This window comes from Microchirus variegatus (assembly GCF_963457635.1).
Source record: "Microchirus variegatus genome assembly, chromosome: 2".
NCBI classification, from domain to species: domain Eukaryota; kingdom Metazoa; phylum Chordata; class Actinopteri; order Pleuronectiformes; family Soleidae; genus Microchirus; species Microchirus variegatus.
The window spans coordinates 20,940,047-20,967,013 of NC_139803.1; the positions used below are offsets into that span (position 1 = coordinate 20,940,047).

Below are 26,967 nucleotides of genomic sequence, written 5' to 3' on the forward strand. Positions count from 1 at the left end.
GCGAGAAGTCTTGTTTGGGGAGCAGGCAGGGCAGGCGGTGGAAGAGGGCGTCGGGCTTAACATTTGTGCTTTTACAAACAGTTGGTTCTCTAAAAGTCTCTGGAGGACGCCACGAACGTGTAGCACATGTTCTTGTTTAGAGCGTGAAAAAATCAGGATGTCGTCAAGATAAACGAACACAAATACATTCAAGAAGTCTCTGAGAACGTCATTCACCAAAGCCTGGAACACTGCGGGAGCAATGTAAGTCCAAAAGGCATGACACATGGTGCTCATAGTGCCCCCTAGGGGTGTTAAACGCCGTCTTCCACTCGTCCCCCCTCCCTTATGCGCACAAGGTGGTAAGCGTTTCTGAAATCTAGTTAGGTGTATACAGAAGCCCCTTGCAGTAACTCAAACACTGTGGAGATAAGTGGAAGAGGGTACCTGTTCTTGATGGTGACGTCGTTCAGTCCATGGTAGTCAATGCATGGGCGGAGGGAACCGTCCTTCTTGCCCACGAAGAAAAAACTGGATTCACCAGATGCAGTATGAGATACGTAGCTGGGTTGCGATGCCGAAGAACCTGGGAAGCTCAGGGGAGAGTCGGACACTGCTTTATTTCGTCTTCTCCCTTGTAGACGCCCATCAATGTGGATAGCTGTGGCAATGAGAGTGTCCAGCCCTGCCGGGGGATCTCAAGCCACCAGTTCGTCTTTGATGTCATCTGCAAGTCCTTTGTAGAAAGCGTCAGCCAGAGATGCAGTGTTTCAATCGCTCTCTGCTGAGAAAAGTCCCATGCAGCCTCTTGATCGGGAGTAGCATGGTCGAAAACTTTCTGTAGCCCCTCGGAGAAAGCAGTCGCCGATGAGCAGAGATCCGACTGCTTCTCCCACTCGCTGTACCCCAATCACAAGCCCGACCAGTGAGCTGAATAACCATGAATGCTATCATCAGAGCCTCCAACTGTCGATAGTGATGTTCCGATGACTGCTGGAATGCTGCAGCCATGGCAGTGAGTTGTCACTCCTGATGCTGTATAGCAGCGGCTTGCGCTGCTACCTCGTGCTGAAGCTTCTCCGTGTCGGCTGGGTTCATTTTTGCCAAGTTGTACTGTCAGGTGTACACAAATGGCAGGCATGAACCAAATAACGCGACAGACCAGATGGAGACAGAGCAGTTCAGATATAGTAGGTCAAGTTTATTAGACAAATTTCCAAGTCCACGTGGCAAACAAATCAGACAAGGAGACGACAGGCAGGGATCAAAACCAGGGAATCATTCCACGAGGCAAACAAATCCAATAAGGGGCAGGCAAACGGGAAGGTCGAGGGAAGGTCGAAGGCAGGTTCAGGCAATAATCAGGCAGAGAGAATATAACGCTGGACTACTAGGGTTTGAAGCTAGACAATCTCGCAGAGGACAAGGGGAAAGGGCTGGTATATAAAGGGGGCAGAGTGATTAGCAGATGCGAGACAGGCGTGTGACAGGGGCGAAGCAGAACAGGTTAGGGTTAGGGTTAGGGTTAGGGTTAGGGTTAGGGTTAGGGTTAGGGTTGGGTTAGGGTTAGGGTTAGGGTGGCAGGTGGAATGACTGACAGGTTCTGAAATGACAGGAGAGTTATTAAATGGCATGAGACAGAATGACAAATGTAATGGTTCAGGTTTAAACTGTGACATTATTATAGGAGAAATCAAATCAGTATATCATGATGTGTTTTTTCTTTTAACAAATTAATAAACCAAAAAAAGTATCAGTTTCCAATTTACTTCCAAAGATAGTCAGAGTTCTCTTTATCGGTGTTCTCTACAATCCAATGATTTGAAAATACATTTTTATTTAATTTGTAAATAAATTTGATTTGAAGGCTCATGTTCATGCTATGTGGTTCCTGTGAGGCTGTCAAAGTCCCTTGACATGTCCTTGCATAGAATGGTGGTACATGTGCTTCTGTGTGTTTGTGAAGAGGGTGACTGCATGCCAGAGTGGGACGGGATCATCTGCTGGCCCCAGAGCAGAGCGGATCAGCTGGTCTCAGTGCTTTGTCCAGACTATATCTATGACTTCAACCACAGAGGTAGGAGAACTCACACACAGGCACAGGCACAGGCACAATCCCATGATCCCCTTAAACCCTTGAAGGCCCCTCTATACCTTCTGTGTTCCATGTCCAGAGAGAGGTAGTCCAGATTTTTGCTCACATATACACACATGGCTGAGTTTCCATTCACATTAAAATAAAGGTCTGCATCATGACTTGTTTTAGTTAAACAGGGACACAGACTTCTGGCAATGTGTCAGAGTTACCTGAGTTTTCATCTTAAGTCCCTGGTATGCATAGTCAATCTCACATTCTGTTCCAATAACAAGGATTTGTCGACTGGAGTTAGATCCATTTGTATAGCCTTGTATTCTCTGAGCGATGATTTGAGTGGGCGTGGGTTATGGTAGACCTCATTGCACAACCTCTCTTTGTCCATGGTTATTGCCCTCTTCATTGTTGTCTCCTTTGATTAAACAAGTGTGTGCTACCAACAGGTAGGGAAAATGTTGTTCTACATGGAGCATGCAGAGTCAGTTTGCGACAAATCAGGCACAAAATATTTGCGTATGCCTGCACAAGATCCACATGTACCATTGTACTGTACATGTGCAGATTATGACATTTATGACACACAAACCATTGTGGGCCTCTGCAGAAACCTAGGACCTGAACATTCTCAGACTTTCATCACATTACTTGCAAAGTGGTTGAGTGTGAGATTCTGCAAGGGCTCAAAATGCCATAAACAGGAATGAAAGAACCCTTGCATTAACTTAACTGCAGAAAGAAAGATGTTCTGCAGGGCTTAGGGTTTAGGAATTTTTTATTATTTTTATTACTGCCCATTCCTACAGTGGGTAATTTCTGCAGAACAGTCGGACATTCTTAAGCCCTGATTGACTTACTGTGAATGTGCCTCAAGGTCTGCAAAGGTCAACTCACATATACATGTCACTTTAACCCTTTATGTTGTATGTACCTGATGCTCAGTTCTGGAGGCGGTAGTCGAAAGTTAGCAGAGCAGTAACAACAATTGTATGCACTAAGTCTTTAAAAAGATTTAGAAAAAACTCCTGAAACCTGGAGACAACCCTGTCAAAGAGTTTTGTTTGCAGAGTGCACTGCTTGAGCGTGATTTAATTGGCTGGCAGTTATGTTGGAATATTTCTCAACCTCTGCCTGATGATGGAAAATGCAAAGTCATGGACACACTCTGCATTTCAGCAAAGTTTCCATTCACAATGCGAGAAGTTTCAGAAGAGATGTTTCAGTTGACACGTCCATCATGTTCGTGTGAGCCAGCCTCCAGTGGAACTGGGACATTGTCCTCATCAGACACGTGCTCAACATGCACTATGTGGGTTTGGTTCCAGTTAAAATGTTCTACCTGCCTTAAAGACAGTTGTCAATTGTCTTCAATGAAGGTAGACTATTGTCTAATGGTCTGCTTCTTCACAACTGTGTCCTGAACCCCTGTAATCCAGGACGAGCCCACCGCTACTGTGATGCTTCAGGAAACTGGGAACAGGTATCCAGCATCAACATCACTTGGGCTAACTACACAGAATGCACTACATACTTGATCTCCAATCAAAGGAGCCAAGAGGAGGTGTGTTAATGTGCATGCATGTGCTGTATATAGATCCCCTGTTAAGCTGAATGTGTTTTTGCACATGGGCATACACTAGACATAAAATGCATAAAAGACATGGCAAGCAAACAGTCTCTATTCCAGCATTGGCAACAACTGCCTGCACTGAAAAGCAACATGAACAACTCTCTAAAGCAGTGTTTCTGTTGAGTGGAACAGTTATGTTTGGTACAATAAAGTATGTATTGTTTTGCCTTCCCATTAGGAATAGTACCAAAACTAGAAAAGCACTTGGAGAGCGCAGACCTCAGCCAAGGCTGCTCAACTGCTTTACATCGAAGCTGCTTTGCATGTTCAGCATTTTTTTTTCTATCAAATACATTCACATGCTCTCTTACCCAGGAATCAAACCCACTACCTTTTGGTTGAGAAACAACTCGTTCTATCACTAAATCGCCATCCATATGAAATTGAGGGATAGCCTTGTGTCATCTGTTGTGTAGTTCAAATCAGAACGCCTCAATTCCAAAAGATTAACATTCAACAACCTGGAGATGAGACTCAACAATCAACCAGTTTAAACATTCTTTAATCAACAGTATTTAAAGCACACAATGATAAAATATTATACCTTTCACATAATGTGTTACCACATCACAATCATACACACATTTTAATGGTTTTATCCTAAAATATGTTTGTAATTTAAGTGTGTTTAATTTTGTTCCAGAAGGTGTTCAAGAGACTCCACCTCATGTACACTGTCGGCTACTCCATTTCTCTCACATCTCTGTTGGTGGCAGTCTCTATCCTCTGCTATTTCAAGTAAGGAGACCAGAGGATGTGATCCATAACCTCAGTTGACTCTATCCTCAAAAGTACTGTGTAAAAACTGTATAAACTGCTTTTTCCATAAAACGAGAAGAGTTTGTTAATATAGAATTAATCAGCCTGCAATAGATGCATAACATTGCAATTTTCATGAATACATTTACGATATATTTGGTTTACATCACTGTAAAAGTGGGTTGTTATAGTTTTATGGTGTCAGATTTATGTCAAATGTAGAGAGGGGAAATAAAACCTATCTTGGGCTAGCCATTGTTAGCCATTGTTAGTGTGAAAGATCCACTGAGTCAGTAAAACGGAACCCCACACATTTTGTTGTTGTTCCTTTACAAACAGGCTACAATATTTAATTTAATAATCATACATATTTGATTATAATAATAATTACAGTAATACAGGGCATTATTTTAGATTTTCATCTCACAAGCGCCCCCTCAGTTGCCGAGTGTAACTGCACTGTCGTAAATACCACTCAGACACACACCTCCTAATGCTCCTCAGATCAGCACAATGTTGCAGAAAACAACAATGTCATCCGAGAAGGTACAGTCATTTTTCACGTTTTCCAGGAATATTACTAATCTCACACTGTCACATAAGATAATCGAGTTACCTACCTACACCGTGCTGCGGGAAGGGGAAGTCTTTATTACCTTTTAATGTGAAATATTTTACTCAAAATAATATTAAATATTAATATTATTTAATCATGAAATCCACTACTTCCTCTACTAAACGTGCAACTAACAACCATTAATTATTTATCATATAAACCCCACTATATTTGTCATCAAAAGTTCACTTTTCCTTCTGCCTTGGCACCATGGGGAGCAGGGCCTTCAGCCTCTGCTGCCAAACGCTGGAACTCTCTCCGACATGACATCCGGAACATCACCGATCTCCCTCAGTTTAAAACCCACTTTTTAAAACTTGCTTTTAGTTTGAAATTGCATTGTTTTTACCAGCACAACTGAATATATCTTTTTCACTGTCATCACTGTCTGTCTGCACTGAATGTTTGTGTCTACTTTAACAGTATAACTGTTTGTGTCCATTTTTTAACCATGTGTATTTATTTTTATTTTAAAGTGACCTTGAGTGACAGAAAAGCACTTTTAAATAAATATATATTATTATTATTACTATTATCATTATTATTATTAGTATTATTATTGTTGTTTTTAATAATTTCATACAGAGTTAATTCGGCACATATGAAGCACTGTGCATACTCTGCTGCTTAACCCTGGGTATGGTGTTAATGCTGACCCACAACCAGTGGCAGCAACAGCATCCAGCAGGTAAACAGTTATCATCATCTTTTTGCATCTTACCAGTTGTGTCGTGGTGTGAATGCTTCAGTCCTGCATAGTCTTTTCAGTTGCAATACCATTATGAAAGCCTCTTAGAGCGCAGCTCATTTACATCTGGCTTGCTTCTCACCTGCTGCTGATGTGCGCCATTTTTAAAGCATTGGGCAGCTGATTGCAGACTGGTTCCATTTAACTCATCCATATTTACTGATTTCTTTATTTTAAAGTTTGACTTGACAGAGATATAATTTTGAGGGGAGGAAGTAAAATATGGAGTCCCTGAGGAGACATGAAATACTTTCATTTATTTTTTTACTACAAAAAAATACTTTGCATCATGTCCCCACAGGGTGCTGCACTATCATGAGATTATAAGATATCAATCTCTGCTATAAGGAGTTAATTGATTTTCATTCTCTCCCTCTCTCTCTCACACACTGCCAGGCGTCTCCACTGCACACGCAACTACATCCACATTCACCTCTTCACCTCCTTCATTTGCCGAGCACTCAGCATATTTGTGAAGGACACTGTGCTATACTCTGTGTCTGATGACAGTAAGGTGGAGTCTGAGTTCAATGCACAGAGGTCCAATATGGTAAAGCATATTATTATACTACTTATTTTTAAATCCACCTTGCAGCATTCTAATCCAGTGCTGCTCTGTGTCCACAGGCCGGTTGTAAAATGGCTGTTACTCTCTTCCTCTACTTCCTGGCAACCAATCACTTCTGGATCCTGGTGGAGGGTTTGTACCTACATAGCCTCATCTTTATGGCGTTCCTCTCTGACAACAACTACCTGTGGGCCTTCACCATCATTGGTTGGGGTAAGCAGCACTGGCGCAGTCTACGAACTACGAACAGTGGATTATCACATTGCTAATTTCTGATCTTATTTTTTCTCTCTTCTCAACTCATTTTAGGTGTTCCAGCTGTATTTGTGTCAATTTGGGTCAGTGCGCGAGCATCACTAGCAGACACACAGTGAGTCATCAGTCATTCAAATTGTATTTCTATAGCCCACAGTTTACAAAACATAGTTTGTCTCACGGGACTTCACAGGGTTGGTAACATCCTCTGTCCTTAGACCCTTGACCAGGGTAAGGAAAAACTACCAGGGAAAAAACCCTTATAACAGGGGAAAAAAGGTGGAAACCTTAGGGAGAACCACAGGTGAGGGATCCACTCCCTGGACGGACAGACGTGCAGTAGATGTTACCCAAAACATACAATACACAATGACAAGAATAAAAAGTGAAAAAGTCTTTAAATGCCAGGATCATCTGGATCACTGGGTTTGTCACAGCCTGTAGTGAAGACTGTTGTGATCAGAGACTTGGGGATAACGGAGTCCTCTTTCCTGTCCTGACCTCATGTCGTTCACTGGCATCAGCAGAACTGTAAGAGATTTAAAAAATCAGTTAGAGATGTGCTACATGTGGATTTATGGGCTACATGTCATGGGGGGATTGGGTAAGTGGTGAAGGTTGAGAAATGGAGGATAGGGTGAGAGAAAGTGCTTATTCTAAGTGCATGATGAGAAATTCCCCCAGCAGTCGAGGCCTATGGCAGCATATCCATCCATCCATCCATTTTCCACCGCTTATCCGGGGCCGGGTCGCGGGGGCAGCAGTCTGAGAAGGGACGCCCAGACTTCCCTCTCGCAGGACACTTCCTCCAGCTCTTCCGGGGGGACCCCAAGGCGTTCCCAGGCCAGCCGGGTGACGTAGTCACTCCAGCGTGTCCTGGGTCTTCCTCTGGGTCTCCTCCCGGTGGGACATGCCCGGGAACACCTCCCGAGGGAGGCGTCCAGGGGGCATCCGATACAGATGCCCGAGCCACCTCAGCTGGCTCCTCTCGATGTGGAGGAGCAGAGGCTCTACTCCGAGCTCCTCCCGGGTGACAGAGCTCCTCACCCTATCTCTAAGGGAGCGCTCCGCCACCCTGCGGAGAAAACTCATTTCAGCCGCTTGTATCCGGGATCTTGTTCTTTCGGTCATAACCCAAAGTTCATGACCATAGTTGAGGGTAGGAACGTAGATTGACCGGTAAATCGAGAGCTTTGCCTTTCGGCTCAGCTCCTTCTTCACCACAAGGGACCGATACAACGACCGCATTACTGCGGCCGCTGCACCGATCCGCCTGTCAATCTCACTCTCCATCCTTCCCTCACTCGTGAACAAGACCCCAAGATACTTAAACTCCTCCACCTGAGGCAGGATCTCTCCACTGACCCGGAGGGAGCAAGCCACCTTTTTCCGGTTGAGAACCATGGCCTCGGACTTAGAGGTGCTGATTCTCATCCCCGCCGCTTCACACTCGGCTGCAAACCGCCCCATCGCATTCTGGAGTTCCTGGTTCGTAGGAGCCATCAAGACCACATCATCTGCAAAGAGCAGAGATGGAATCCAGCCGCTCCCGAACTGGACCCCTTCCGGCCCCCCGGCTGTGCCTAGAAATTCTGTCCATAAAAATAATGAACAGAACCGGTGACAAAGGGCAGCCCTGCCGGAGTCCAACATGCACTGGGAACAAGTCTGACTTACTGCCGGCGATGCGAACCAAGCTCCTGCTCCGGTCGTACAGGGACCGCACGGCCCTTAACAAAGGGCCCCCGACCCCATACTCCCGGAGCACCCCCCACAGAATGCCACGAGGGACACGGTCGAAAGCCTTCTCCAAGTCCACAAAACACATGTGGACTGGTTGAGCAAACTCCCATGAACCCTCGAGCACCCTGCGAAGGGTATAGAGCTGGTCCAGTGTTCCACGGCCAGGATGAAAGCCGCATTGTTCCTCTTGAATCCGAGGTTCGACTATCGGCCGAACTCTCCTCTCCAGTACCCTGGAATAGACTTTCCCCTGGAGGCTGAGGAGTGTGATCCCCCGATAGTTGGAACCTACCTCCGATCCCCCTTTTTAAAAAGAGGGACCACCACCCCGGTCTGCCATTCCAGAGGCACTGTCCCCAACCGCCACGCAATGCTGCAGAGACGTGTCAACCAGGACAGCCCTACAGCATCCAGAGACTTAAGGTACTCAGGTCGGATCTCATCCACTCCCGGTGCCTTGCCACTGGGTAGCTTCCTAACCACCTCAGTGACTTCGGCTTGGGTAATGAATGAGTCGACCCCTGAGCCCCCAGCCTCTGCTTCCTCTAGGGAATGCGTGTCAGTGGGATTGAGGAGATCCTCGAAGTATTCCTTCCACCGCCCAACGATGTCCCCAGTCGAGGTCAACAGCTCCCCACCCCCACTGTAGACAGTGTTGGCGGAGTACTGCTTCCCCCTCCTGAGGCGCCGGACAGTTTGCCAGAATCTCTTCGAGGCCGACCGGTAGTCCTCCTCCATGGCCTCCCCGAACTTTTCCCAGACCCGAGTTTTTGCTTCTGCGGCTGCTCGGGCCGCCGTCCGCTTGGTCTGTCGGTACCTGTCAGCTGCCTCAGGAGTCCCTCGAACCAACCAGGCTCGATAGGACTCCTTCTTCAGCTTGACAGCATCCCTTACTTCCGGCGTCCACCACCGGGTTCGGGGATTGCCGCCACGGCAGGCACCGGAGACCTTACGGCCGCAGCTTCGAACAGCCGCGTCCACAATGGAAGTGGAGAACATGGTCCACTCTGACTCAATATCTCCAGCTTCCCTCGGGATCTGGTCAAAGCTCTCCCGGAGGTGGGAGTTGAAGACCTCCCTGACAGGTGATTCTGCCAGGCGTTCCCAACAGACCCTCACAAGACGCTTGGGCCTGCCAAGTCTGTCCAGCTTCCTCCCCCGCCAGCGGATCCAACTCACCACCAGGTGGTGATCAGTTGACAGCTCAGCCCCTCTCTTCAACCGAGTGTCCAAGACATGCAGTCGGAGGCCAGATGACACGACCACAAAGTCGATCATTGACCTCCGGCCTAGGGTGTCCTGGTGCCACGTGCACTGATGGACACCCTTATGCTTGAACATGGTGTTTGTTATGGACAAACCATGACTAGCACAGAAGTCCAATAACAGAACACCACTCGGGTTCAGATCGGGGAGGCCATTCCTCCCAATCACGCCCCTCCAGGTCACACTGTCGTTACCCACGTGAGCATTGAAGTCTCCCAACAGAACTACGGAGTCCCCGGTTGGAGCACTTTCCAGTACGGCTTCTGAAAGAGGGAGTTGGTTCCACAGGAGAGGAGCCTGGTAGCTAAATGTTCTACCTGTTACGATCGCTAATAACGAGCAGTTTAACTACTGGTTGGACCCAAAAATGCAGAGGAGACAGATCAGGAGTTAACAAGGTTTATTGCAAATTTCCAGGGCAAGGGGAATGTGAGGGGGGGGGGGGTCTCGGAGAGACAACCGATGCAGCTGAACCTGGAATAATGGCAAGAGCCCAGGGCGAGTGTCAGTGAACAAGGAATGTCCAGACTGGAACAGACTCACAATGGTGAATGGAGACAGGAAAGAGTCCAACGGCAGAGATGAGTGCATAAAGGCCACATTATACTTCTCCGACTGCGTGATGCGTTATCCGACTGCGTAACCACGGAGACCCCTCGAGCCTTCATACTTCTGCGTCGTGAACGGATATGAACTGCAATTTCCCTGCCGGATCAGTAGGGGTCGCTGCGCAAAGGTTGTTGTGCTTTTGGCTACAGTGAGCAATGGCATCCGAGAGAGAAAGAGAGAGAAAGACTGTTGTTGTTATATGATCACGTCTTTTGGTTCCAGTCAATATCCGTGCTGCTGCGTTCTGAACAAGTTGAAGGTTTCACAGGACTTACTAGGACATCCTGACAGTAAGGAGTTACAGTAATCCAGCCTAGAGGTTATAAAGGCGTGGATTAGTTTCTCAGAGTCTTGTCGCGATTTAATATTTCTAATTGTCTTAATGTTGTGAAGGTGGTAAAAGGCTGTTCTACATATGTGATTAATGTGTTTGTCTAGTGATAAATCTTAGTCAAATAGGAGCCACAGGTTTCTTACTGTACTGCAGGGGCCTGGGTGTTACTGCCTAGGTTTTTAGCTTGGTTTGAAAATGGTGCTCTTATGTGTTTTGGCCCAAGGACCATGACCTCTGTTTTTTTCTGTGTTAAGCATTAGAAAGTTCTGGGTCATCCGTTGTCTGGATGTCTATGAGACAATCTTGGAGTTTAATTGAGGGGTTTGGGTCGTCAGGCCGTACGGATACGCATAGCTGGGTGTCGTCTGCATAGAAATGTTGTGTTTCCTGATAATGTTGCCTAATGGCAGCATGTACAGGGTAAAAAGAATAGGTCCAAGCACAGAACCCTGAGGAACTCCGTAGTTAACCTTAGTGAATATGGAGGATTCCTCGTTTACACTAACAAACTGAAATCTGTCCGATAAATAGGACTTGAAGCGGACAAGTGCTGATCCTTTAATCCCAACATCTTTTTCTAGTCTATGTAGCAGGATCTCATGATCTATAGTGTCAAATGCTGCACTGAGATCCAGCAGGACCAGTATAGAAGCCAGTCCTTTTTCAGAGGCCATAAGAATATCATCTTTTACTCCAAGTAGTGCAGTCTCTGTACTATGGTGGGTTCTAAACCCAGACTGGAATTTTTCAAATACATTATTGCTATGCAGGTGATCGCACAAGTGGACAGCTACAGCTTTTTCTAAACTTTTTGAAATAAAAGGGAGGTTTGAGATTGGTCTATAGTTAGTCTTATAGTCTTATAGTTACTATACTACTATACTATACTAACTACTATACTAAGTGACTCACTATAGTTTTATAATTAGTCACTTAGTGACACTTCTCTGGAGTGCTAGAGTCGAGAGAAGGCTTTTAAAGTAATGGTTTAATTACTGCTATTTTACTGCCATTTTAAAGGCCTTTGGGACGCAGCCACTCAGTAAAGACATATTTACTTGATCTAGTAAAATATTACCAACTTGTGGTAGAGCCGCTCTAAGAAGTCTAGCTGGTATAGGGTCCAGCTGACATGTAGTTAGTTTAGAGGAGGAGACCAGTGAGGTCAGCTCCGGGAGGTTTATAAGGGTGAAATTATTTAGTATGTGTAGCTGGAGCCTGTCTAAGTTAGCTGTACTAAACTGTGTTCTGGAGATGTTGGAAGGTAAGAGGTGGTTAATTCTATCTCTGATTGTTTCTATCTTATCGTTAAAAAATGTTATAAAGTCATCACTACTCAGCGATAGAGGGATCTATAGATTTGTTGCATCGTGGCTCTCCGTCAGCCTGGCTACAGTGTTGAAGAGGAACCTGGGGTTGCTCTTATTTTTCTCTATTAACTCTGAGTAATAAGAGGTTCTTGCATGTCTCAGAGCTTTTTTATATCTATCAAAGCTGTTCCTCCACAAGACATAGTGTCTGTCATTACGTGTGGAACGCCACGTTCTTTCTAACCTCCATGTGTTGAGCTTAAACACACGAGTATGGGCACTGTAACATGGGGCAGACTTATCTCAGGTGATAACCTTTTTCTTCAGGGGGCAATAGTGTTTAAAACTGTAGTGTTATATTTGTGCTGTCCACTATGTTGTTAACTTTTGTGGGAGAGATGTTTCTATAGTTTCCGTATAGAAACCAGTTCCATTAGCAGCCATACATGCCCACACCATGACACTACCACCACCATGCTTCACTGATGAGGTGGTATGTTGTGGATCATGAGCAGTTCCTTTCCTTCTCCACACTCTTCTCTTCCCATCACTGTGGTACAAGTTCATCTTGGTCTCATCTGTCCAGAGGATGTTCTTCCAGAATTGTAAGGGCTTTTTTAGGTGTTGTTTGGCAAATTCTAATCTCGTCTTCCTGTTTTTGAGGCTCACTAATGGTTTGCATCTTGTGGTGAACTCTCTGTATTCACTCTGGTGAAGTCTTCTTTTGATTGTTGACTTTGAAACACATACAGCTACCTCCTGGAGAGTGTTTTTGATCTGGCCAACTGTTATAAAGGGCTTTTTCTTCACCAGGGAAAGAATTCTTCTGTCATCCACCACAGTGGTTTTCTGTGGTCTTCTAGGTCCTTTGGTGTTGCTGAGCTCACGGGTGCATTCTTTCTTTTTAAGAATGTTCCAAACAGTTGATTTGGCCACACCTAATGTTTTTGCTATTTTTCTGGTGGGTTTGCTTTGATTTTTCAGCCTAATGATGGCTTGCTTCACTGACAGTGACAGCTCCTTGGATCTCATACTGAGAGTCAACATCAACAGATTACGAATACAAATGTCACTCCTGGAATCAACTCCAGAACTTTTACCTGGTTAACTGAAGATGACATAACGAGGGAATAGCCCACACCTGTCCATGAAATAGCTTTTCAGTCAATTCCCATTACTTTTGGGCCCACAAAGTGTCCCAGTATTTATTTCATTAGAAATCCATTGTAGTGTTGTATAGAGCCAAAATGTTTATGGACCTGACTGTATACTGTAGAAAAGTGGTTGTAGTCTTCAGCTTTGCAGGATGAGCATAAGCAGGAAGTAACAATTTACTAACTAGGGCTGTAAGTAGTTCGAGCATGTGACCACAATGGCCAATGAGAGGTGCTACAGCGATACCACCAGCAATTTGTTTAGCCAGAGTTTAGCAAATGTAGACCACAACCTGACGGCTTCATGTAAAGCAGACATGTCCAAACTTCAGCAGCTCACATCAGATTTTATAGGGCCTGCAGCTTCAGTTCGGTTTTATTATGTACTATTTATGGAGAGGGACGGACTGGGACATATATATATGGTTTGTGATCTATAAGTATTTACATAACACCTGTATCCCAAATTCTCACTCAGTCTTTGCTCTCAGATGTTGGGACATCAGTGCTGGAAATCTCAAGTGGATTTATCAAGTTCCCATCCTGGCAGCCATTGTTGTAAGGAAAACGTAAATATTGGTATAAAATAGCTGGCATGTTAAGTATGTGTTCATAATTTTGTTTCTGTATCTTTTATTTTTTTTCAATCATATTTGTTAAAGGAAAAAACAACAACCATGTATTCAGACCAGGGATTTGAAACAAGTATGATGACATTGTTTTATTTTTCAAGATATTTGAAATGAAAACTAAACCCTGAAATAAAGGAGGGTGTATGCCATAAAGTAGAATATTTTAGTTATTTGGTGACATTCACCCTGTTGTAAGTTAATGTATTATCAAAATAATCTTGAGGTTGAACTAGAATGTTAAAAGCCTACATTTGTGTAACTTTAAACTGTTAAAGTATCTTTTTCCTTGCTTTCAGTAAGACCAGAAGTACAACAAAAAACAAAACACTTAAAATGATCAATTTAAGTCTGTATCTCTGCAACTGCAGGTGAACTTCCTGTTCTTTGTCAACATAATCCGAGTGCTGGCCTCTAAACTGTGGGAAACCAACACTGGTAAACTGGATCCTCGACAGCAGTACAGGTAGCTGTTCATGAGCACTAAAACTCACAAAGGTATGAGTCACTACATACTGTATGTTTCTCTGCTCTGGACCTGCAGGAAGCTGCTCAAGTCCACATTGGTCCTCATGCCCTTGTTTGGAGTTCACTACATGCTCTTTATGGCCCTTCCCTACACTGAGGTGGCTGGGCTGCTGTGGCAGGTGCAGATGCATTATGAGATGTTCTTCAATTCTTCCCAGGTTAGAATATTAGAGCAGTCAAAACTTTTTTTAAGTACAGATAGAAAGTTCTGTTTCAGTGTGGATAAGGCTTAATATAACTTAAAAATACCATGCTTGGTGAAGTGACGAGTGACCTGAGCTCAACAAGCGTTTCTGGAATTTGCCAAAAGAGGTACAAAAAAATGTAGCTAGATGTTAAAAATAGATATTATTTTATATATTATTATTATTATTTTTTCTTTCAAAGTGAACCCATTATTTAGAGATAAAGGAAAGAAAATGTTTTTTTTAAATTGTGTGTGACACATCCAGTGTCTACGTCAAATGTAATATTCAACATGGGTTACTTTTAATTTAATTCACAAACAATGGAAAGACTAGGTCTACATAATTCAGTGTTTTTCTCCACTTTATATGAGGTTGGCTATAAACAGCATTGCAATACAAACTAATATTCTCTTATATATATAGCATATCTGTATATATACATTAATTAACTATATTATTCATTTTATGGGTATGTGGGACAAAAATTACTATTTCATTCCTAAAGGTTGCAGACTCCTGGCCTAGTCTGTGCTTTATCTGGATTAAAACATGCCAATCAGTTACAAAGTTTGTTGTGTTTGTGGTCTACATATTTTAAATAAAATCATATTTGAAAATCCTCTATTTTGGGGAAGGCAGGTGATGAGGGTTTGGAGAGATGGTGAATGACCCCAATTACCCCAATTAGCTTCATTACCTGCAGTCTAGGATTGCATCTGAGTGCATATAACATAAAAGACACGTGGACTCACCAAGTAATAACTGCTGTTAAAATTCTTATAGGTTACAGAGTGTGTTGCTGTTGTCCCCTCACTGATGTGACTGTACTTCTTTTTACATCTGTCCTCTTTCCAGGGCTTTTTTGTGGCATTTATCTACTGTTTCTGCAATGGTGAGGTAAAAGAGCTTGTCATTGTTTAGTTTTGAATTTAAAATAATCTGATTTACTGTTGGAATAAATCTTTGTCTCCTCCCTCCTGTTCCAGGTGCAGGCTGAGGTAAAAAAGGCATGGTTGCGACGCAGCCTTGCTCTGGACCTCAAACAGAAAACCAGAATGACAAGCAGTGGCTGCAGTTATTACTACGGCGGCATGATGTCACATAACACCACCACACACAGTGTCAGCTTGTCTGCTGCCAATCCCAGAGGGCTCTCCTTCACTCTTGGTGCGGCAGGATCAGTAGGAGCTTCTGCTGGTGGTGGTGGGTCAGCGGTCAGGCTACTATGCCACACTGTTCTGCACCCACAAACCAGCCTGTCTGGATATGTTCCAGCTGATGCCGAGACCTCAGGGATTTTCACCAGGAATGTCAGGAAAAGCAGTAAAGGAAATCCTGACTCTAAAAATCATGGAGTATCATCAATGCAACGCTCCGGAGCAGAAGAGCCAGACGGCAACTCATCTCTGAGAGAACTGGAGACCACCTTGTGATAACACAGATCATGCAGAACTGAGCAATCCATAATGCTAATTATGACTGAGTATGGTTAAATGGTTTGTATTTATATCATGCTTTTTCTAGTCTTGACAACCACAAACTGCTGTACACTGAACTTTCTGTACCATTTTACTCCTACCCCAAGGTAAGGGTCCCAAATGTTAACATTAATGTTAGCAACATGAGACTGAAAATCAAACTGTGGAGAAAATGTGGAGGTTACAGTGAGAGTTAGTAGTTAACGTTCACGGATTAAATCACCAAGCTTCAGCTACAAGCTACAAAGAACACCGAATGTGACACTGAACAGGAACTTGTCAAGAATGAAAGCAATTCATGGTTCATATAAATGCGTTATTCAATCAACTTACTCAGTTGTTTGTTCACTCCAAGTCCAGGCAAATTAAAGTAGGCACCAACCACCATGATATCCAATCTGCAGCAGCACCTCAAGTTTTGTGCTCTCATAATGTCATCATGTTGTTTCAAAGAAAGTATTTTACAGTACTTTGAAAATTACAAAAATACACCAAATATTTTTGATACAAAATATGAAGGTATTTTTATCATCTCTATAAAATACAAACCAGTTCTCACAAGATTGACAGACAGATAACTGTGTCTGTAGATTAGCCATTCCCATACTTCCAAAAGCCAAATTAAACTCTGTAGATCTCCATGCAGCCCACAGATACCTTTAAAAATAACTTTCAAAAAAGAATAATAGAAAAGCACCTGGAGAGCGCAGACCTCTGCCAAGGCAGCTCATCCCTCCACCCCCTCACCCCTCAACGGTACAGGGTCAAAATTGAAATCGCTTGTTCCTGGTCCCATTCTATCCAAATCCGTCCGTGACTTTTCGAGTTATGTTGCTAACTAACTAACAGACAGACAGACAAACAAACAAATAAACTCCAGTGAAAACATATACCTCCTTTGGCGGAGGTCAAAAAGCCTTTTCCACATAAAAAAACTTCACTCTAGATACAGTATGTTCCAGTGTGAATGTGTGGGGGGCAACAAATGGCCTGTTTCAGAAAGCAGGTTCAACAAACTCTGAGTTAAAACCTTAACTCAAGGTTGACCAACTCTGAGCTGTCAAACTCTGAGTTTTCCGTTTCACAAAGGGAGGTAAGTCAAACCAGAGAAAGAGGAGTAACTCTAGCCTGTTTCACAGAGAGAGGTAACTTAAGCTCTCGGTCAGTTACCATGGTAACATGCTCTATGAACCTAACCTTGTCAACAAACCTTGAGTTTCTCTCTGTCTCCGCCCTCTTTCAGACACACACGGTATTCGATTTCCTCATTCATTCAGTCAGCAGAGTTTTGGCGTAGTATAGTTCTGTGTCTGTTCTGCGTCTACATTAGAAGTTATATTAGGTGGCAATTATTTCCACTACCATTTCATGTCCTTTTGACAGTGATGTGGGTGAAGGTGCAGCATTACTGCACCCTAAAAAGTTTGACCATTGGCTACTCAAAAATGATGGCAACAAAGTGACTCTTGATATAATTGAATAGATTTTAAGTCCTACAACTTTGATTTCAAACTATTGATTTACTTATGTAAATTTAAATAAAACTATTGAATACAAAATCATGAATTTATTGTTTGAAATATTTTGGATTTACTAATAATAGGGCAAACGTTGCGTATAACCAACTACATTTCATAGGGAAAAATGATTAATATTTACTAGGTATCTGAAAAAAACTAATTCAGATTTACCAAGTATCTGCAAAAAAATGATTTACATTTACTAATAAGCTGAAAGACTTATTTTTTTTTACCAATTATCTGGATGATATTGAATTATACTTACTAATTTTATTGGTGAAATTGATGTTTTCTTTCTAAATATCCAGATAGGAATGATTTTGGATTCAATAAATAAAATAAGTTATATAAATGTATATCTTGGAACAATGTTAGTTAATTCAACACATTTAAACTTAAATTCTTATTTATCTTTACATAAATGAAATGTTCAAATCAAATTATTATTGGTACCACATGACTTAAAATCTATTTAATGTAATTGATTGTCACTTTGCTGCCATATTTTTTCTATGTCTAATTAACTTAATCATGCATCAAGAATTTACTGAAGTTCAGTTAACAAATTGCCATATGCAGAAAAACAGCAGGTAAACATTTATTTGTGCAACTGTGTTTACACATACATTTCCAACATTTTTTCAGGTAAAATGACAAAATGCAAAGAAATAGAGGGAGGCTATATGAAAATATAGGTTTGGATAGGTATGGTAGTAATCTGTCTAATTATGAAATGATTCACAATAAGATCTACACATTTTTCCAAAATAATAATTGAATGACATATGACTCGACCCATCACTTGTATTGTTGTTGGCACAGAAGACTTTTGGGTGTGATTTGGTCTGGTGTTCACATTTTGGCAGTGTTTTGAGCAAAAACATTTATATGAAAACTGAAATTATTAAGGCCAATATGTTTTAACAGTATTATAAAACAAAACATCCAGTGCTGACTGACTCAGGTCTGGGATAAAGGTCAGACACTTCATTTGGTTTGGTTCTTCATGTGGCACACTCAAGTCATTTATTTGTGCAAATTCAAATTCCTCTAGTGAAAACATGCAGCATATGTATCACAGCAGCAAACTGTACCAATATTAAGGCCAATTAAGCCCACCCCTAAATGAGTATGAAAAATTTAACTGAAAATGAACCGCAATCAACTGTAGCTCTGACGGACAAAGCCTCAAAGTAAACCACGTGACAGTGACTTAATTCCACAGACCACTTGCACATGTAGACAACAAAAATACAAACATGTCATTAGTTGGCAAAAACAATGTTAACAGACCCATAATAATATTGCCCATCTTATAATGGAGCGGTGAGATGGTGGAACAAGAACAAATATCTTTATAAACAAGAAGGTGACTATGCATCTATACATAAGAAACTGGTGGGTGAGTGGTCATAGCCCTTAAAAAAGTGATTTTGCATTGGTATCACAATCACAGCAATTGGATGATTTTAGAGAACTCTTGTGTTCTGCAATTTCAAAATGGCCTCATTTTTTTCAGCCATTGTAGTTTTTTAACTTGTAATCTCAAAACATGAGTTATCTCAAAAATGTTAATAACATATAATATGAACTTGTTATTGTAATATTTTAATGCTGGATTTCACTCAATTACTGAGCACTCCAATGCATTGAGGGGTCCCTTTTTAGGTCAACAGCTTGTTCTTGAGGCTGTTCACTTTTGGGGAAAGCTTTGAACAATCCAGCTCAAGGAAGAGTTTCTGAAAGGCCTCAAAAGTGTACCTAAGCTCCTTGGGATAGGCGAGATTCATTGCATAGGTCAATCCAGTCAGCATGGCACACGCCCTCGGAAAGTTACCCAGAGTGGTCAGGACCTTTGTTCACTATGTCACAATCCCGATGTCCTCTGTACTATCTGACAGATTAGTCTGGACACTGTCTTCATCTGCATCCTAAAAAAACAAGAACACTGTATTTCAGACTGTGCAGCTAAAGAAGGTCCTAAATAAACAGACACAAGAAAGAGCGATCACCTTCTTTATATTTCAATATGCATTTCAACTTACATCATACTTTTTAAAGAGCTGCTCAGCACATTCCCCAAGGTACAAGATCAAACAATGGATGACAACATCTCTTGTTATGTGGATGGTAGGATTGCTAGGAGCCTGAAAAGACACATTAAGATTACTCAAGGTCATGGTGCAGTTTTAACCCGGTTTAACCCCCATTTATTTATTGTTTTCACTACTGTGAATTATCCTTTATGTGCTGTGTGAGAGACCAGTCTTATGAAAACTTCCTGTCTTATCTAAGGTTTTCAGAGGATCAGCTATGACTCCAGGGGCCTGTTTCAGAAAGCAGGTGAGAGGAGGTTGTAGCCAATTCAGTGGTCTGTCCAGTCCGTCCACAGACCAGTGGTCCGGATCAGCCGCCGTGTGGTCGGTACCTGCGCCCGCTGGTGCGGACCAGTCACGAGGTGGTCGGTACAAGCCGCCAGGTGGTCCGTACCAGCCGCCCGGTGGTCCGGACCAGCCACCTGGTGGTCGTTACCAGCCACCCGGTGGTCCGTACCAGCCGCCCGGTGGTCCGTACCAGCCGCCCGGTGGTCTGGACCAGCCACCAGGTGGTCGGTACCAAGATTATTTCAGGAGTGCGCAGTCTTCTACTGCGTATGGAGGATAAGCATAATCCACTCGGAGTAACTTTAGCCTCTTGGCATGATTATCAGAGGGAAAAATAATGCAGGCTTTCATAACCGGAGCTAGTAGCAGCAACAACAAGTCGCCAGGTATTCGGGACCAGCGGGCGGACCACACACGCACGCATGCACACACACAGACCACTGGTCGTTGCCACAAGGAGGCGCTGGAGCTTGTGGTCCTCGTGCTCCAGACCATTTTTTTCAGTGAATATCTGTTGTCTCTGATGACCAATAAATCTGTCCATGCATGAAGTTATGCACTTTATTTTATTCTATTAAAAAATACAACCATTCCACATACAGTTCAACATTTTTTTTATTGATTATTATAATTAACATGTCTTATTGACATGCCGTAATAAATATAACAAAACGAAAATTAAAATTCTCTTTCAAAATAACTTATAATAATAAAATAAAAATAGAACTGGATTAATACCAAAAAACCACCACACCAATTCCTCATGCCTCATCTATCATCGTCCCCATAACCTTTTCCACCTGGAACCGTGTAATTCCCTCCAACCTCTCTAGGATATCCACTGTGGCCTACATAAAAAAATAAAAATTAATTAATTACAAGAGAGAGGACAAAATGCCTTCTTACTCAACAGAAATGTGTATATACCTCTGGCACCATTACATCTATAATGATGTCGACATTCATTAAGTCAGTGTAGTCCAAAGACAATGCCTCCTTCACAAGTTCGATTAGGTCTTCAAGCTGTTGGATACAGTGACGGTGAATAGTTATTTACTGTTCTGCACTGTTATAAAATCACACAAAAATGTATATATGCTCACACACAACATAATGAAAGAGGCGTACGTATTTTTCACTGAAGGCAGATGGTCTCCCATTAAGGATCTGCTTCAGAGTTTGGTTCCGACCAGGGTTCTGCCACAGGAACATCCTGTTGGACTTCCTTTCACCACTTTCCAACATTTCTTTTAGTGCCTTTAAGAATGACATTCAGTTGTGAACACTACGCAATATTTATATGAACAACAAGAATAATAATGGTCCAAACCTTAATTCTGTCCTTTGAAATAAGGCCTTTCGACTTCCTGCAAGATGGCGGACGGGTAGACAGCATAGCTTATAGCTCGCCCAAGTCGGTAATAATAAATCCACTCAATTTAAGTCACTCGACATAAAACCATCATTAACTTTGGGATGAGTGGTCACCGAAGCCGGAGAAACATTAATACCTCCAAGAAAACTCGACAAAAGCCTACAAAAGAAGAGGTCTCCGACGAGAGTGAACCTGAAAGTGAAGCGTCAGAGAAAATGGACCACGCCGAAACGCTGAAAGCTGGACTCGCCAGCATCAGCAACGATATACGAGACCTCAAGCAAGAACTCCGTAACGAGCTGACAACATTTAAAGACGAACTCAAAAGTGAAATGAAACAAGAAATCGCCACCTTAAGACAAGACATAGAGCGGAAGCTTACAGAAAATCACAGAGAACTTAAGGAGCAGAAGACGAGCATTACCGAGGCACAGGCCTGCATAGCGGAGTTGGAGGAGTATAACACGGAGGCAAGCGGTCTTCTATCGAAACTAACCAAACAGACACGCCAGATGCAGGATAAATTAACGGACCTAGAAGCGAGGTCCCGGCGAAATAATGTCAGGATTTTTGGACTGCCTGAGGACACAGAAGGAAACTCCACTACAGACTATTTAGACCAACTTCTTATGAAAGAGCTGGAACTCCCCGAAGGAACCAATTTACAAATTCAACGTGCTCACAGAGCTCTCACACGAAAACCGGGTCCGGGCGGTGCTCCGAGAGCAGTCGTGGTCAACTTCCTTAAGTTTGAAACCAAGGAGATGGTCCTACAGAAAGTCTGGAAGAAGAAGGGGATACAGGTGGAGAACAAGAAAATCCAATTTGACCACGATTACCCGATCGAAATTGTTCTAAAGCGCAAAACATATCAGGGTGTCAAGAGAGCACTGAAAGAAAAGGGGATACGTTTTCAGACCCCATACACGAAAATTAGAATCTACTGGAACAGCGGTGTTAAGAGCTATGACAACGCGAGGGATGCAGCGCAGGACATGAGAGCAAGGGGATTAACCGTGGATGTACCAGATGTGGACGCGGGGCGAGCGGAGGAGATGACTCGATGTGCTCCGGGATGGCAGCGTGTAGGAGACGGCAAACCGAAGCAGGATACGCCGGCACATCGTGCGAAGGAAAAGTTGCAAGAGTACGAGAGGAGACCTGATATTTAACATCATGTCTGTGTAAAAAGGTAACAAGGCTTTAAATGACACTGACCCAGTTCAATTCATGTGGAACTAACGAGACAGTAAAATTGGGTTAGTTGAGTTAGTTAATAAAAAAAATGGCTTCAGATCTACAGTTCAGTAAAGAAATATTACCGACAGGACGAGGGATACAAAGGTTGGACTTGTCTAGACTATGCTGGTCACAGCTCTAGGTCTAGGGATGGGCCCTCACAGGAGAGGATTTCCCATCCACCCACCAACAGGGACTAGGGGGAGAAGAAGAAGGATCCCAGTGTGGAAGTCACACAATGTTCATAATTTGTTCAATGTTCAAGTTCATGTAATGTTTGAGTTGCCGGGGAATGCACTTACGCACAATAGTGAAGTAATATGGTATGTAATGATCTGAGAATAATGTCCTTAAATGTAAATGGTCTAAATACTCCTAAAAAGAGAGGAACAGTTATAATGAAATTGAAAAAAGAAAAACTACATGTCATATTTCTACAGGAAACTCATCTGTCCCAGACAGAACATGAAAAATTTAAAAAATTTGGATTTAGGAACTCATACTATAGTACATATAAACAAGGGCGTAGGAGGGGAGTTATGACATTAATCCCAAACTCAACTATATTTGTTTGTGAAAAGGAAATCCAAGACAAAGAGGGAAGATTTGTCCTAGTGATAGGAAAACTAGAAAACGAACTGGTTACGTTGGTAAATGTTTATGCACCCCCAGAAAGCAGTAAACACTTCTTTAAGTCCCTGTTTAATGTCATTGCAACAGAAATGAAAGGTACTTTAATCTGTGGGGGGGATTTTAACATAGTTATGAACCATAGCTTAGATACGTTAAGTTTAAAAGGAACAAAAAAACAGATATCAAAATTTGTAAAGGTATCTCTAGAAGAGATGGGAATGATAGACATATGGAGAAGTCTCAACCCTATTGAAAAGGATTTCACACATTATTCTGCAACACACAATGTTCATTCGAGAATAGATATTTTTTTCCTAAATGTGGGGGATAGACACAGGGTGATTGAGTGTAAGATTAGAGGTGCTGATATATCAGATCATAATGCATTATTTCTAAAAATCAATCTGAATGCCAGAAAAAGACAGACACTATGGAGACTAAATGTAGGCATGTTAAATAATGAAGGACTGGTGAAAGATTTGAGGGAGAATATTAGGCAATATATGGTGGAAAATAACAATGGAGAAGTGGGCCCACACACAATATGGGATGCTCTGAAAGTGGTTGTTCGAGGGAAGATAATAGCTAGAACCTCATTGATTAAGAAAATCAGAAGAGAAGCATATTCAAATCATTCTGTAACATTGAGAGAATTAGAGCAAAGGTACCAGAAGACAAATGATCAAAAAATATATAAACAAATTAAGGACACCAAATTGAAGATATCTGAATTACTATTGGATGAATAGGGTAAGAAGAACATATATTTGAAGCAAAATTTTTATGAAATTGGCCCCAGAGCGACAAAACTTTTAGCAAAACGTATCCGTAAACAGCAAGCTGTGAATACGATACAAAAAATTAGAGATCCACATACCAATGAACTAATACAGGAACCAGAGGGTATAGAGAGGATATTTCAGGGGTTCTATGAAAACCTATATACGCAGCCACCTGCTGCAAATGCAGAGGAAATGCGAGTTTTTTTAGAACAACTAGATTTACCATCAATTGGCTCTAGGCAAAATGAAAGATTAACAGCAGAAATTACAAGAGAAGAAATTATTCAGGCGATAAATTCCTTGAAAAATAATAAATCTCCAGGGAGCGATGGCTACTCTGAAGAATGGTATAAGGTTTTTAAGGAAGAATTGATACCAGCACTCCAGGCCTCCTTTAACTGGACTCTGAAAGAAAATAAAGCACCACAAACGTGGAGAGAAGCAATTATTTCAGTCATTTTAAAACCAGGCAAAGATAAGGATAGGTGTGAAAGCTATAGACCCATTTCAATATTAAATATAGATTATAAAATATATACATCCATTATTTCCAAAAGAATAAATGCATTTATTGCAGAATTAATAGACGAAGATCAAACAGGGTTCATATCAGGCCGCCAAACACAAGACAATATCCGGAGAACTTTACAAATAATTGGCCAAACACAAAAAAGGAAGCAAAGCACTGTACTGGTTAGTATTGATGCCGAAAAGGCATTTGACTGTGTTAATTGGAATTTTCTTTATCAAGTACTAGAACGATTTGGTTTCAATAATAAATCTGTAGAACTGATTAAAACACTGTACCAGGAACCTTCAGCTAGAATTAAAATTAATGGAAATTTGACCAACAAAATAATGTTACAGAGATCGACCAGACAAGGATGCTGTTTTATATTATATATAAAATATATATTATATTTATAGAGCCTTTAGCTCAAGCAATTCGGCAAAATAAAGAGATTAAAGGTGTCACAGTTAAGGGTGAGGAGGATAAAATTGGGCTTTTTGCTGATGACATAATAGCTTTCCTCGAACAACCAAACACAACGCTCCCTAATTTGATGAAGCTACTGGAACTGTATGGATATTTCTCAGGATATAAAATTAATGTATCTAAAACTCAGATTTTAGCACTCAACTATATCCCATCGAGGGAGATCCAGGAAACATACAAATTGAACTGGAACTTAAAAGCAATTAATTATTTGGGTGTTATGGTCACTAAAAATCTTTCTGATCTGTATAGTGCTAATTACAAACATCTAAAACAAGAAATACAGAATGATATAACAAGATGGTCTACCTTACCACTGGATTTAAATTCAAGAGTTGATATTGTTAAAATGAATATACTACCGAGATTTTTATATGTGTTCCAATCCCTGCCAATAGATTCTCTAAGCCAGTTCATAGATTGGGATAGAATGATCTCTAGATTTGTCTGGTGTGGTAAAAAACCCAGAGTCAGATATAAAACTCTCCAGCTCCCCAAAGATAGAGGTGGTATGGGGCTTCCGAAACTGATGGAGTATTTTTACGCTGCTCAACGGAGACCTATATACTGTTGGTGTAGGTCGGAATTTAGAGCAAAATGGAAAGATATAGAAAAAGAAGTAAACCAAAAACCAAATCAAAATATGGTCGGGGATATTCAGTTATATAAGGAGCTTAAGATTAATATGAATCCAATAACAGTACACACATTAGATCTGTGGTTTAAAGTACTGAAAAAGTACAAGATCCAGAGTGATGTTAAAATATTAAAATGGGTAGCCTACGACAGCAATTTTTACCCAGCAAAATATGATCAAAGATTTACAAGATGGGCAGAAAAAGGAATAACTGCTTGGTGTGTTCTAGAGAAAAAAGGGGAGCTGGTGAGTTTTGAAAATCTCAGAAGAAGATATGAATTGGATTCTCACGAAATGTTTAGATATTTTCAAGTAAGGGACTACTATAAAAAGGAGATCAAGTTGGACTCTTCTGGGGGAGTGAATGATGTCATCCGAATCATAACTAAAGCATATCAGGACAGTAGCATAAGAATAGTCTCATCATTATATCAAGGGTTGAGTACTAACAACAAACATACAACTAAATATATTAAGGTGAAATGGGAGGCAGATCTCAATGTAGAAATTACAGATGAGGAGTGGCACAAAATGTGGGAGATTCATCACTCCTCCACTAATTCACGAATTTGGAGGGAGTTTGCATAGAAGAATCTGATCCGTTTTTTTATTACACCGAAAATGAAGAGTAAGCAGTTGCACAGACATCAGAAATGTTGGCGAGGGTGTGGATCTTTGAATGTAGACCACTGTCACCTCTTTTGGAAATGCCAAAAAATAACTGTATTCTGGGAAATGCTATGTAGGGAACTACAGCAAATATTAGGATATGGAATTCCTAAGACCTGTCTAGTGCTTTATTTATCTAAATTCACAGAAGAGATTGATATTACTAATGATGGTTATCTGATCAAAATACTGCTGGTGGCAGGCAAGAAAGCCATCACTAGGAAATGGGGAAAGGAAACGCTACCAACGAAAGATCAATGGATAACAATTGTGGAAGATATATTTTTGATGGAAAAATTGACACATATATTGAGGCTACAGGGAGCACAACTGGACAGGAAATGGGAGAAATGGACCCAATACAGGACTTTAAACGATGACACTGGACTGGAGTAATAATTGAAAGATACACCATTTTACAGGACTGGATGGATAACGTGTACTTCCCGGGCAATATGTTCAGTTTTCGTGTATTTGTTTTAAATGTTGGAAAAAAAATTTCAATAAAAATTTAAGTAGAAAAAAAAAAAAAAAAAAAAAAAAAAGAAATAAGGCCTTTCACTCCTTGGTTCCTGAGGCAGGTCAAGGTACTGCAAAAATAAAGACTAATGTAATACAGTACAGTGTCACATTTGTCAAGGAACTGTTATTGGCAAACATTAAAGTGGATTTAAATTGATTAAGTAGAGAGAAGCCTGTAGACTCAGTTGGTCAAACCTGGTGAATGAGTACGACTCAGGCAGGTCACATCCGCATGTGAAAATGTCGGATGACTGATTGGGGTTGGAATTGGCACAGTCCGTGTGCAACCAGCCATTGCAGGTTTCACATTTGACCCAATCCTC

General features: G+C 41.7%; 1 protein-coding gene across 1 annotated transcript in view; it reads left to right on the forward strand.

Moving 5' to 3' along the window:
- Positions 1-15,841, forward strand: part of pth3r (parathyroid hormone 3 receptor) — a gene marked incomplete at both ends in the record, with an annotated part of 36,816 nt that extends 20,975 nt beyond the window's left edge. The window contains 11 exons of the mRNA XM_083905518.1: positions 1,946-2,056; positions 3,508-3,632; positions 4,345-4,439; positions 6,221-6,374; positions 6,452-6,605; positions 6,702-6,762; positions 13,555-13,621; positions 14,064-14,158; positions 14,237-14,378; positions 15,264-15,305; positions 15,395-15,841. Coding sequence (XP_083761644.1) covers positions 1,946-2,056; positions 3,508-3,632; positions 4,345-4,439; positions 6,221-6,374; positions 6,452-6,605; positions 6,702-6,762; positions 13,555-13,621; positions 14,064-14,158; positions 14,237-14,378; positions 15,264-15,305; positions 15,395-15,841 — 1,493 coding nt within the window. The remainder of the gene's footprint in view (positions 1-1,945; positions 2,057-3,507; positions 3,633-4,344; positions 4,440-6,220; positions 6,375-6,451; positions 6,606-6,701; positions 6,763-13,554; positions 13,622-14,063; positions 14,159-14,236; positions 14,379-15,263; positions 15,306-15,394) is intronic.
- Positions 15,842-26,967: the final 11,126 nt, after the last annotated feature.